General features: G+C 42.6%; 1 protein-coding gene across 2 annotated transcripts in view; it reads right to left on the reverse strand.

Annotated features, from left to right (window-relative positions):
* Nucleotides 1-12,356, reverse strand: part of arid1b (AT rich interactive domain 1B (SWI1-like)) — a 46,669-nt gene that overhangs the window by 19,920 nt on the left and 14,393 nt on the right. The window contains exons 4-9 of one of the 2 annotated variants that reach the window (XM_041958175.1): nucleotides 10,319-10,432; nucleotides 2,921-3,167; nucleotides 2,681-2,764; nucleotides 1,875-2,027; nucleotides 1,421-1,775; nucleotides 772-948 (exon numbers count right to left, since the gene is read on the reverse strand). In XM_041958175.1, coding sequence (XP_041814109.1) covers nucleotides 772-948; nucleotides 1,421-1,775; nucleotides 1,875-2,027; nucleotides 2,681-2,764; nucleotides 2,921-3,167; nucleotides 10,319-10,432 — 1,130 coding nt within the window. The remainder of the gene's footprint in view (nucleotides 1-771; nucleotides 949-1,420; nucleotides 1,776-1,874; nucleotides 2,028-2,680; nucleotides 2,765-2,920; nucleotides 3,168-10,318; nucleotides 10,433-12,356) is intronic. The other variant, XM_041958176.1, reaches the window with a different exon arrangement.

The raw sequence follows: 12,356 nt of genomic DNA on the forward strand, positions 1-12,356 counted from the left end.
AGATTCGTGACAGTTTATTGCCACAGCACTACAAGCCATTTTCCTGCATGCTGACAAGAAGTCAATGTGAAAATGTACACTTGTTTATTATTCTGGAGGTTGAACCAGCAGAACCTGCAGGGTGAAATCACTCCACTGTCCTGTTTCATACGTATAACTTTGGCTCAATGTGCAACATTTCGTCTTTAGCCAAGAGCTGTTTAGAGTTTCAACTGACTGAGCATACATTAAGGTGAAGCAGCTGTGGATATAAAACAGTCTTATTTCCTGGTGAAGACACGTCAGCAGCAGCAGCAGCAGCACCACCTCTGAAGCCATGCAGGACAGAAAGTGGTCTGGTTAGTACATCCTATAACCTCTCTGTGTGTGCAGCAGAGCCCGACAGATACATACATACAGCTTTATCAAGTGTCACTACCAACTGTGACAGCGTTGCCGGCTTTGTTTTCACCTTCTGAGTCTGTGTGTGTGTCATCATGGCACCACATAAGCAGTTTTTGTGTATTTTCCAGGTGTTTATATGTCTCTGGTTTTTTAATTGACAGTCACAGCTTGTGGACAGGAGTATGACAGTGTGCATATACATTTTGTTAGCTTTCACCACTTTTTTGAAGAGCACTGCAGCTGTTTCCTCAAGTCAAATTCTGTAAAGGAATTTTGGATGACACACCACAAATAATAGCGATGCTAATCCAATGAGGAAACACGTTCGGGAAAAAAAAGGCTTAAGTGAGATGTCATGTATCTGTCAGGCTCTGGTACCAAACCTACCCATAATGCTCAGGGGGGGTCTGCACGGTGGGTTGGGCCTGAGCATAGGTTCCCTGCTGGGAGTGGTGAGGAGGGTGAGGAGGAGGAGGATGAGAGGGGTGAAGGGTAGGAGAGAGGGCAGGTCGACCCCCGGGCCAGGACTGGTTGTGGTAGGCAGGGGAACGAGCGAAGGGAGGCCTGGAAGAATGGAGGGATGAGGAAGAAGCAACAAAAACTTTGATTTGGTCCAAGCTGTCGACTTTCTGCAGCTACAAACCATAAAAACCTTTTTTGTTAGCAAAGATCAATGAACAAAACATAGGGAGATGTTTAGCTGCTGCTAGTGTCATTGCAGCCATCTGAAATGACTTGGATGTTTAGTATAATGTGAATTCTGTCACTTCCTGTATTAAAAAGGTTTCTGTTCAGCAGCAAACTGAATTCTTCAATCAAGTACTGAATGATTTGGAAAAGGGTTAGTAATAATGGAGTATGTAGGCTAAGTGTAAACTGAAGGTTATGTGTCACAGAACAAGAAGTGACAGAGGTGAGTTTTACAGATTTTCTTGATATGTTATTTATATTAAACTGATACTGAATGTTTTCTTTTCCTGGAACTTTGCCGGAACTCCTAGAATTGTTTTAATTTTCAAGACTCTTCCAGACTCACCTGCCCTGGGCAGCCGTCGCGGAGGTCGAGGAGGATGAAGAGGTGGCACTTGGCCCGACGCTGGGGCCAACCTCAGGCAGTTTGCGGCTCGCGTTGGGCCCCGGAGGCCCCATGCCCTGCCCGGCGGGCTGTGGCATGCCGGGGGAGGTTGGGGCCATGACACTTCCTCCAGTGGGGTAAGGCCGGCCTCCGGGGCCAGGTCCAGGGCCGCGACCTGCCGGGGTAGATGGGCCCTGACCATGCATGGGACTGCTGGCGTTCAAGCCCAGGCTGTTGGCTAAGCTGGGACCCGGGCCAGGTCCGCTGTAGTTGGCACTGGGGGCCCCACCATAGTGGGGGGGCCGAGGGTAGTTACCTAGAGAGGGCGAGGAGGAGGGAAAATTTGCAAACACTGTTTTAAAGTTTCACATTTGCCACCCTTAGAAAATTTTCCTTTTTAGGTTTTAGTGTGTACCTGGGGGTCCGTATTGGCCATATGAGCTGCCCTGCTGGTAGGAGCCGTGGTGCATGGGTCCCCCTGATGCTGAGTGAGGGGACATGGGTGGTGCTGATTGGTGTGGGCCAAACTGAGGCCCTTGGGTGCTACGCTGCATGGAGGGAGGGAAACCTGAGAAAATGAACGACACAACAAAGTAAGTCAGTCAGTCAGTAAGATACTGACACACCAGGAGGAGAAATGAAATGAAGAAATCTGCACTTAGCCTAGCATAGCACAAAGACTGGAAGCAGGTGGAAACTGCTAGCCCAGCTCCATCGAAACAGAAAATATCGACCTTCAAACAACCCCAAAGCCAGTCAGTCAGTGCTGTTACTGTTCTTCACTTTGAGCACTTTCAGTCATACTGGGGGACACTGGTTGGTCCAGACTGATACAGTATATCTCAAAGATTATTGGATGGACTACCGTGACATAATGTACAGACATTCATGGTCCATAGAGGATGAACACTACTGACATGACCATCCGACTTATCCTCTTGTGTCAACATGAGGTTGACATTTTTGGCTTTCAGTGAAATACTCCTCAGAGCTGCTAGAATGACTGCAGGCTGTTTAAATTCTGGGACAGACAGAGAGAGACTTGTTCTGGCAGCAGGTCAGAGATAAAAAACACTTCTGAAGTTGAGCTGCTGCAGATGGCCTGGAGGCCAGCTGTCAAAGAGACAGTGAGATGATGATAATGATGATGGTCAGATGTTTTTAACAGTGAGAAAAGCAATCAATCCACAACACTCTGTCACACTGATGAGTCAGGTGTACCTCTGTCCTGAGTCATGGCAGACTGGGAAGGATGAGGACCAACATCTGATCCAGGACCAGAGACCTGAGGGGTCAACTGAGAGCCTGAGAGGGAGAAACAGAGAGAGTGTTGATACTACCACACTGGGTCTAACTATGTCTTCTATGTGGTGGTCTCATTTAACAGTTAACAGTTCATTTGGATAGTTTTTAACAAGTTCCAGGGCTTTGAAGAGACAGGAAGTGACATCATCAACCTACCTGGTCCGCCGGTGGCGGGAGACATCGGCCCAGATCGCGATTGGCTGCTGGACCCAGCGGGGGAAGGTGAGGGGGAGGGGGAGGGCCCGGTGCGAGCTGGTGGGGGCAGCCGAGGTGAGACGTGGGGGGAGAAAGGAGAACGGGCCGGGGTCCCCTGGTCGCCCTGAGTGCTGCCAGAGCCCGACGCTCCTGAACTCACCGCTGCCTCTGTGCCAGTGGGCAAGTCATCAATGGAGCCGGACAAATCCTGAAACACAGACAGGTGACACATTTTAGTCATTTTATCACGTTATGAATCTCAACATTTCCTGGAGATACAGAATCCTATTTTGGATAAAAAGAATTTCTAAAAATATTGTACTTTCATTCTTCTGTTGGTTTGGGTGGGGTAGTATTTTTTTTTTCTTCCAGTGGGATTTCTGACGAGTCTTGTAATGAAAAATCCCAGCTGCAGCTCAGGACATGATGCCAACACTTCCAAGAGGACCACTGACTGTTCTTAAGTGACGGCTCATAAATGCCTCATTCAGCAGCTCCTAAATGAGGTGGAAACATCTCGTCTGCTCCAACTCAGCAGGAGGACATTAACAGTCCGACCAAAACCAACAGAACCAAGTGGAAACTGCAGATTCTAAATCCACATCAGACTGAATCCCTGAGAGCACTGCCTCAGTGATACATTGTTGAGTTTGGTGCAGAAGAGCACCAGCAGCTCACAGAGAAAGATGAAGAGCAGCTAACTGAGCAAGAACCAGAGAAAGTGGAATTTTGATGTCTTTTTTTTTTTTTCCTTTTTCACGTTTGTTCATTCATATTTAGGACCACAATGTTAAGATCCAGACAGGGATCCTGTAAGGGTGAGTTACGTACATAAAAATAAGTTGGATCCAGTCCCAGGTTGTGATCTAGTGGATCACAGCAAAAAAAAAAAAAAAAAGTACAGCAAACCGTGCAGCATTTTCCCAGATTTTTACCCTCAGCAGATCAATCTGCTTACTGTTTCTAACACCGTGTTGACACATACAGACTAAAACACTGGAGATATGACAGGATGCTTCTAAAAACTTAGAGGAGGGTTACAATATACCAGACTGATTAAAAGGTTGGGATGCTGTGTACAACATAAATAAAACAGAATGTTATAATTTGCTAATCTTTTGTTTAATATATATACTAAATTGAAAACAGTGCAAAGACAATATATTTAATGTTTGAGCTCATCAGCTTCATAGATTTTTGTAAATATTTGCTTACACTGAATTTGATGCAGCAACACTTTTCAAACAAGTTGGGACAAGAGCAACTAAAGACTGGGAAAGATGTGGAACGCTCCAAAAACACCTGTTTGGAACATTCCACAGGTAAACAGGTTGATTGGTAAGAGGTGATAGCATCATGAGTGGGTATAAAATGAGCATCCTGGAAAGGTTTCAGTCGTTTACAAGCGAGGATGGAGGGAGGTTCAACACTTTGTCAACACATGATTGGATAAAGGAGATAATACATGGACTCAGGAACACTTCAGAAAACCGTTGTCAGGTAACACAGTTTGTTGGTAAATGAATGCATTCTGGTTTTATTTATGTGTCCAAACGTTTTTGAATGAGGTTGCAAAAAAAGTATATAATTTGTCTTCGGAGACTCTGTTTAATTAGTTTAGTTTATTAGTTTTGTTATTTCAGTATAACGTTGAAAATTTTAGGCATGCTGTAGTCATGGTAGCCGCCACACCTGGCCTACATTTTTGGTGAATGATAGAAAAAAAATAGTGTTGGTCAGACATTATACTGCAGGAAGACTAGTGATTATAACGGTGATATGATGCATTCAACATCCAGTCACCAGAGGCAGCTCTGAGTCCTCCACTGCTGAGCTGAACTCCAGTAAAAATGTTGCACCATGGGTTGTATTGACTTCAGTGTAAGATCAGTTGGGATAAAAAAAAAAAAAAAAGGTGTTTTCAACATACTGCATTTCTCATTCTAAATTTCATGAGGGCATCAATGACTAATATGTCCAAGTTCCTGGAGACAGCCATGCAGGAACATGATACTTACTGTGATGAATTTGGATCAGGGAAAGATTCCCCTTGCCTCCAGTCTTTTTGCTAAGATAGGCTAACCATGTCCTTACCAAAACCCCGCAAGGGACAGGTCTGGACTGGGAGGTGATTTTGGCATAGTGTCCACAACTGGTTGTTGGCAAATTGGGACAAGGGAAGACAAGCAGCTCAATTAAAACAAGAGGGGAGAAGCAAGCAAGCAAGAAAGAAAGCAAGAAAGAAAGCAAGAAAGCAAGAAAGAAAGCAAGAAAGAAAGAAAGAAAGAAAGCAAGAAAGAAAGAAAGAAAGCAAGAAAGAAAGAAAGAAAGAAAGAAAGAAAGAAAGAAAGAAAGAAAGAAAGAAAGGCAAACATACCAATAGTGTGAAAAGAAAAAAAGATAAGGAAAGCAGAGAGTATAGTTAAAACAAGAGGGGAAAAGGAAAGCGACGAAGGAGCAGGACAAAGAGGGACAGATTGAGAAAAAGGGGAGACTGCAGGAGTTGAACATGCAGAAGAAGAGGAAAAGAAAAAAGAGGGAAAGCAGAAAGGACAGAAATGCAAACCACAGATTAAGAGAACAGACAGAAGGAAAGGAGGTAAGGATGGGGAGGAAGAAAAGATGAAGAAAAAAAGGAAAAAGGGGAGAAACAAACAAATGGAGGGAGAGAAAAGAAAGATGATGTGAGAGCAGAAAAGAAGGAAGAAAAGGAAAGAGGAGGAGAGTCAAAGAAGAAGAAGAGGAGAGAAGCACTGCGCTGAAATCTCCCATCTGCCCCTGGGCCTCAGGCCAGCCAATCCCAGCACAGTAACCCATCCTCCCTCCCTCCATCCGCCCCTTGCCAACAGCTTAGCCAATCAGCTGCTGCGCTGCATATCTCTCACACACACACACACACACACACACACACACACACACACACACACACACACACACACACACACTCTCTCCTGGTGTATGTTCTAATTATAAAAAGTGAGAGTTTGTCTGAAGCCTCGCTCAACCTTTGTCTTCTCTTTTTTCTCCTCTTCATCTATTTTTCTCTTGTCTTTCCTTTCTTCACCTCTTCCTCACCTCTTGATGTTTTCTCCTCCTCCTCCTCTGCTCAACTTCCTCTTCTCCCCCATCTTCTTCCTACTTTCACCTCCTCTCTTCTCCCTCCTTCACTGCCTTGTCTCCTTCCACCTTTGGGCCTCCTCGATTTCATTTCCTCTTAAAACCTCACACTTTACCTCCTCGTCTTCCCTCACTTCTTGTCCTACTTCTCCTCCTCGTTTCCCGCTGTCTTTGCCTCATCTCCTCCCTCCTTCATCTTCTCTCTCCCCTTTTTCTCTTTCTCCTCACCCCCTGAACTTCTCTGCTTACTGACTTACAGCCACTTCTCACCTCCTCCTCTTCTCTAGTGTTCCTTTTTTCCTCTCCTTCTCTTTCATTATCTTATACTTCCTCCCTTCCTTTTTCTCTATTCCATCCTCCCTGCCTTCTCCACTTTTTGGTTTCTCTCCTCTGTTCCTTTTCTTCTTTCATCCTGTCCTCCTTTCCTACCCTCCACCCCTCTAGCCTTCTAACTCTTCCTTTCCTCACCTCCTTTCTTTGTCCTACTCTAGCTCGCCTCCATCGTCACCTTCTTCTTTCTCTTCCTTCCTCACCTCTTTTCTTTGTCCTCTTTTCCTCATGTCCTTTTCCTTGGCCAATCATTCTCTATCTTTCTTTGTCTTTATTTCCTTTCCTCCTTTCTATCTCCTTGTTTTTCCTCTCCCTCTTCCTTTTCCTCCTCTCCTGTCCTCATTTCAGTTTTTGGAGGGTTTGATTTAGCGCCCATAGCTTTCCTCTTCCTCCTCCACCTCATTCTATCCTCCTTTAATCAGCCTCTACACATCCTTCTCTCCTCCTGTCCCTCTATCACACACTCCTCTTCCCTCCCTCTGTTAGTCAGCGGCTGTTGTTTTGTAATTTAAATATTTCTCTTGGCTCGACTGTCAGCAGCTCTGGATGAGAGTGCACGAATCACTGTGTGTGTGTGCGCATGTGTTTCACAGCATCATCTACCACAGACACAAACACTTCATGTACAGTAAAACAGTCGATCAACACGTCCAACAACTCTCTCTCTTCCTCGTCTCCTTCATCCTTCACCTCCTCCTCTCATTTTCCTTGTCGTCTCTTCTGACTGCGGCACCTCCTTCAGCTTCCTTTTCTACTCATACATTCTCCTCCAACCTCTACATTCTCACCCTCTCTTTCCTCCATCACCTTCTCTTCCTCACTCGCCTCTTCCTGCTTCTATCACTTCTTCCTGTCTTTCAATCTTCACCTCCTACTTCTTGCTCTTCATTGACTCCTCTCATGAATGAGATGAAAATGTAAAATACAGGAAAAACCTAAAGTTTCTGTTTGAAATAGTTGGTGGTTTCTGGCTGGACTCAAATTGAGGACGCTTCAGTTACATGGTGTGTTTTATTTATTATTATTATTATTATTATTGTTATTATTATAAATTGTATACTGCACTTTAGACGTTTGGGTTATATTTACAGCTGAAGCCAACCTTTTATTTTCATTATCGAGTAATATATTTATTATTTTCATAATTAAGTTGCTTCAAAATGTAAAAAAAAACTGTAAAAAAAACCTTATCACCATTTTCCAAAACCCAAAGATTCTTCATTACTATCATAACTGGCAAAGAAAAGCAGCAGTCTTGCAGCTGCAGATTAATTTTCTTTCAATTGTGTAATTGATTAATCAACTAATTGTTGTGGCTCTAGCTCTGTCTTGTCAAATTGAGAATTGTTTTGAGGCTGCAGTCACCATCAAAGTCAGTCATCAGTTATTTGTTATTTTTTGGGTCATCTAGACATAAAGGTTTGTTCTACGTATTTCATTCAAAACTGGCTTGTTGTACAGGTCTTGATTTAACTTGCTGAATTTTATTTTTGTATTTCTTTTTGTGTCAGTACCATAAAAATGAAGAAGGCATGTCCTGTGTGCCTCAGTCCAAGGTTACACTCGGAAAAATGATTTAAGTTCTATCTCACGAATAATATATATATATATATATATATATATATATATATACAGCAGAGAAGCAACAATGAGAGACAGTCACCAAAAATAAACCAACAATTAGATTTTAGTATCAGCCGACTATTTAAACAAGAGGGAATAAAATACAGAGCAAAATATCATGAAGTCAACTTATTAGTCTGCGAGGCCTTCGGGTGCAGCTGATTTCTGCAGATTTTTTTTCCTTCCTGCAAAAGAGCTGTCTCCCCTCCGCCTGTCACCATGGCAACTGCATCAGCACCAATGACTTCAAAAGGAGGCTCCAAAGAGAAAGAGAGGAGGAGGAGAGAAGCAGGCTAACACAGAGAGAAGGAGAGAGAGAGAGAGAAATAATAAACAAGAGAAAGAGGGAGAGGAAAACAGAGAGGAATTAAAAGGGATGATGAAGGAGAAAAGGTGAACGTGAAAGAGATGGAGGAAGAAAGAGAAAGATGGTGGAGAAAGAGAGATGGATAGAGAAATGAAAAACAACAATTATAGGAGAATCAGGGAGAGAAAGAACAGTGGGTAGATAGAAAGAAAGAGGAGCACTCTCAGTCAGAGCTTCAGTACTGAAAGTGATTTCAAGCAGCTTTAAAACAGCTTTCCAACAGAATGAGACGTCTGCAGTCGAATGTGACGGAGATGTGAAACTATGTGGAAAATATTCTACTCAAGTGCACAGATGTTTCCTCACTCACATTGAGTGTATCTAACAAATACACCAGAGACAGACTCAGGTGTTCCCCTGAGCTCCATTATTGGGCCTCTGTTATTTCTTATTAATACAAATGATGCAGTTTATTACATACTGATTGCAGGTGAGTGACTGGTTCTTACATATTTTATTTCACCTGACTACGCTGAAAGCTTCAAACAAAACAAACTGTCACTAATATAAAATGTCCAACTTTAGCATTTTCAGTATCGAAAACACATTTCAAAAGGACCCGTCTTGTCATTTTCTATATCTTACTTCTTGAGAATATTTTCAGACTCAAACCAGCAGTGAATGAAACAAGCACTGTGTGTGTATCACAGCCTCATATGTCTTCTTCACCTGTGCCATAGAGCTCTATTGTTGTCCAAAAACTACTAAAAACACATCAATGAGCCTCACTGTTGCACTGGGTGACATGTTCCTTCATTACCATGAATACACACACTGTAGTTTATTTTGACTCCAACATGCACCATCCTGATGCCCCAAATACTCACTACAGCACTAAATGTGGCTTAATCCACCGCTGAAAATAGTCCCCAATAAATGGATCATTTCCTCCTGTTTGTTTGATATAAACTACAGAGAGCAGCTGTTTTAGGAAATTATTCAACCTTTAAAACAACTCACAACTATACAGCTTCATTTTTTACTAAGTTGATATTTCATTAATAAAGATGATAATGAAAATGATCTTTAGTTGCATCCCTAGATTTAAACGACACATCCTTTGACCTGCAAATCACAAAGTCAGTGCTGACAGGTAACACAGACAGACAATTGTCAATATTTTAGACACTTTTCTGACTAAATGATGAATAAAAATACAGGTGAATAAATTCATAATGACTTAATTTAGGAAGGATTTTTGTGCAGCCTAGCACCCTTTACTCTTGCTTCAGTGAAACCACCAGTTCATGCAGAAGTGAAGACTCCTCTTTTAAATCTAAATTACAAGTCATTATGTCAGTTGTGGCTCTCTTTGTGAGGTCCAGGCTACACAGTGATGACCCAGCAGGACGTATCAGGCACTGAGAGCGTGATACCTGCCAGGTTCAGGTCCAGAGAAAAGAGGACAGCGTTATTATCCACAACAATGACGAGCTGCAGAACAATCAGAGCCTGCAGAGAGCAGGGAGGTCTGAACATGACCACCGAGCCTGACGCAACAAACTGCTCATCGTTTTATATAATGGAGGTCCATCTGTTGGCTTTGACCGTTTTTGATTGTAATCAGGACCAGAAGTCAAGAACTCACAGCTTCTTCATCCCAAAACTCATCCTCCATTTTTGATAGGACTTTCTGAATAGAACTGGACTGTAAGCAAGGTTCAATCTGTGGAAGAAAACTCTCCTTTCTCTACTCTGCTGCTGCACTCCAGATTTGACTTTTAACCAGCTAATGATGTGAAACTGAATCTGTTAACATGTCCTAAACATGTCCATGTATTTGTAAGGCACCATCTCTGTGAGTCTCTAAATGGCTTTTTTGAGAGTCTAATAAACAAAATCTTACAAAGAAAAACATCAGTCAGTGGCACTGACTCCTCCCTCCTCTAAACTGACTGATATTCTGCTGTGTTCAGATTTACCGGCAGGCTGGACGGCCTCTCCTGTTGGCTCAGACTCATCTCCTCGTGGTTTGGTTTCCCAGGAGTCATAGCAGCAGACTGGCCCCGCCCCCCGTACGCCTCCTGTGGCACCTCCTAAATCAAGACAGACGCAGACACTAAGTTCATACTACAAAACACTCAGATTTTTTTTTTTTTTTAAACTGGAACTGACAACAATTGACAAACCAAACTCACCTCAATATCCACTTACTAGTTTCTGACGTTTTCAACCATTTCACACCTTAACAGCAAATTGATGCTGAGTCAACATGAATGTCAAGTATTAGAGGAGCTCAGAGTCTTGGAAAGTGTGAAAATAATACATTTTGATGAGGACAGTGTAATACCCTTGAATGCTGCTAAATGGACATTGTGGTAAGATTATTTTGTTTTCAAAGTCAAAACTGAACTTTCATGCTCAGCACATGTGGTTACTGCTTTAACAATTACATATTTTTCCTATAAACTCCCGCAGGCTCTAAACATTACAACAACTTACTACAACTCCAAACACGGCTGCACATTGTGCTGTAATGTTTCACCTATACATTGATTACATTGGGCTGAGCTGTCCTGGAAGGAAAAACCCTCCTCAGAGTCGACTCTGAGACGACACTGAGATTTAAAGCTTCACGCTGGTGTCAGAGAGAAAAAACAGCAGAACCTCTCAGGTCAGTTTGTCTTCAGTCCTTTCAGCCGAGGACATGATTACAACTGAAAAGCACAACAACAAAGAGCCGTCGAAGCTACCGTGGTTTCTCTCAAGTCAAGAGAATCTCAAAAATACAGATTCTGTACATGTCATTTGTCAGAAAATAAGGATCCTCATCTCTGCTGCAGGTCACAGTGTTTTTGTTCTGCTGAGCTGCTGCTATCGTCTCGAGGCTGAAGGAGATAAAACAGGAGCTGAAGGCCGGGACTTCCCCTTAGTCACTTCAACACTTCACTGCAGATGTAAAAACAAACTCTGCAATTGTTTCATTGATCTGATAGCTTATATCATACAGCATAACTAAGTAAAAACTCAGGGCGCTGTCCCCCTTTCCTGTCCTAATTTACGACTTTCTGTAGCAGTAGTAATATTTTCAAATCTCATGATTCAATCTGATCCTGATTCATAATTCAGTAAATTCAGAAAGAAGTAAAGGGGGACTATTTTCAGTTATGTTTTTAGTCTGCTGAAGTGCAACATGAAACGTGACTGGCAGTTTAGCAGCTAACTAGTTGTGATGAAGGCTTACAAGACATGCTGGGGCCTCTGTGAGGACGTGCTTAGACACAGCAGTGCTTTTAGCTAAATGCTAACACCAGCATGCTAACATGCGCACAATGACAAAGCTAATGTTCTGATGTTGATCAGGTATACGCAGGGAACATAGAACAGCTCCACCTTAAAACTAGGGGGGGTCACAATTTTGATTCTGCATCAAAATGAGCTTTCAATTTGATTCATCAATTCAAAAGTAGGATTGGCGATGCTCCGATGGCGATGGTTGTTTTTATCTCCATCATCGGCCTGTTCACCCCGTGTCCAAAAAAGTTAAACGCTTCAAAGACGACACAGCGTGGCTTACCAAGCCGGAGTCTGAGATGACAAAGAAACAGAACTGGAAAATCCTCCTGCTTTTCTGAACTAACCAGTGTAGCAACATTTTGCCCTCAACATAAGCTACGCCAAAAGCGCTACGCTACACACATTGACACGGCTACACACTGGCTGCTACAAACACACACTGTCTTCTTGTGTTCAACAGCTTGTTTGACATAAGTTTTTGTGATTACTTTTAAATATATTATTCAAATTTGGCCATATGGCTTTAGTGTGGTACATTTTAGAACAACATGACGTTTCCATCACAATCAATACCATGTTGGTTATCTATTTAAAGAAGAATTTGAAAGTGTAAATAACAGTTTTCAGGGCATAAAACCAATGATTTCTTTATCTTTACAAATCAAGACTTGATAATCTAGCAATGGCATAGCTGTCAGTGCCGAGAAAAATGTTTAAACTTGA

The sequence above is a fragment of the Chelmon rostratus genome, chromosome 18, assembly GCF_017976325.1.
Source record: "Chelmon rostratus isolate fCheRos1 chromosome 18, fCheRos1.pri, whole genome shotgun sequence".
NCBI lineage: Eukaryota > Metazoa > Chordata > Actinopteri > Chaetodontiformes > Chaetodontidae > Chelmon > Chelmon rostratus.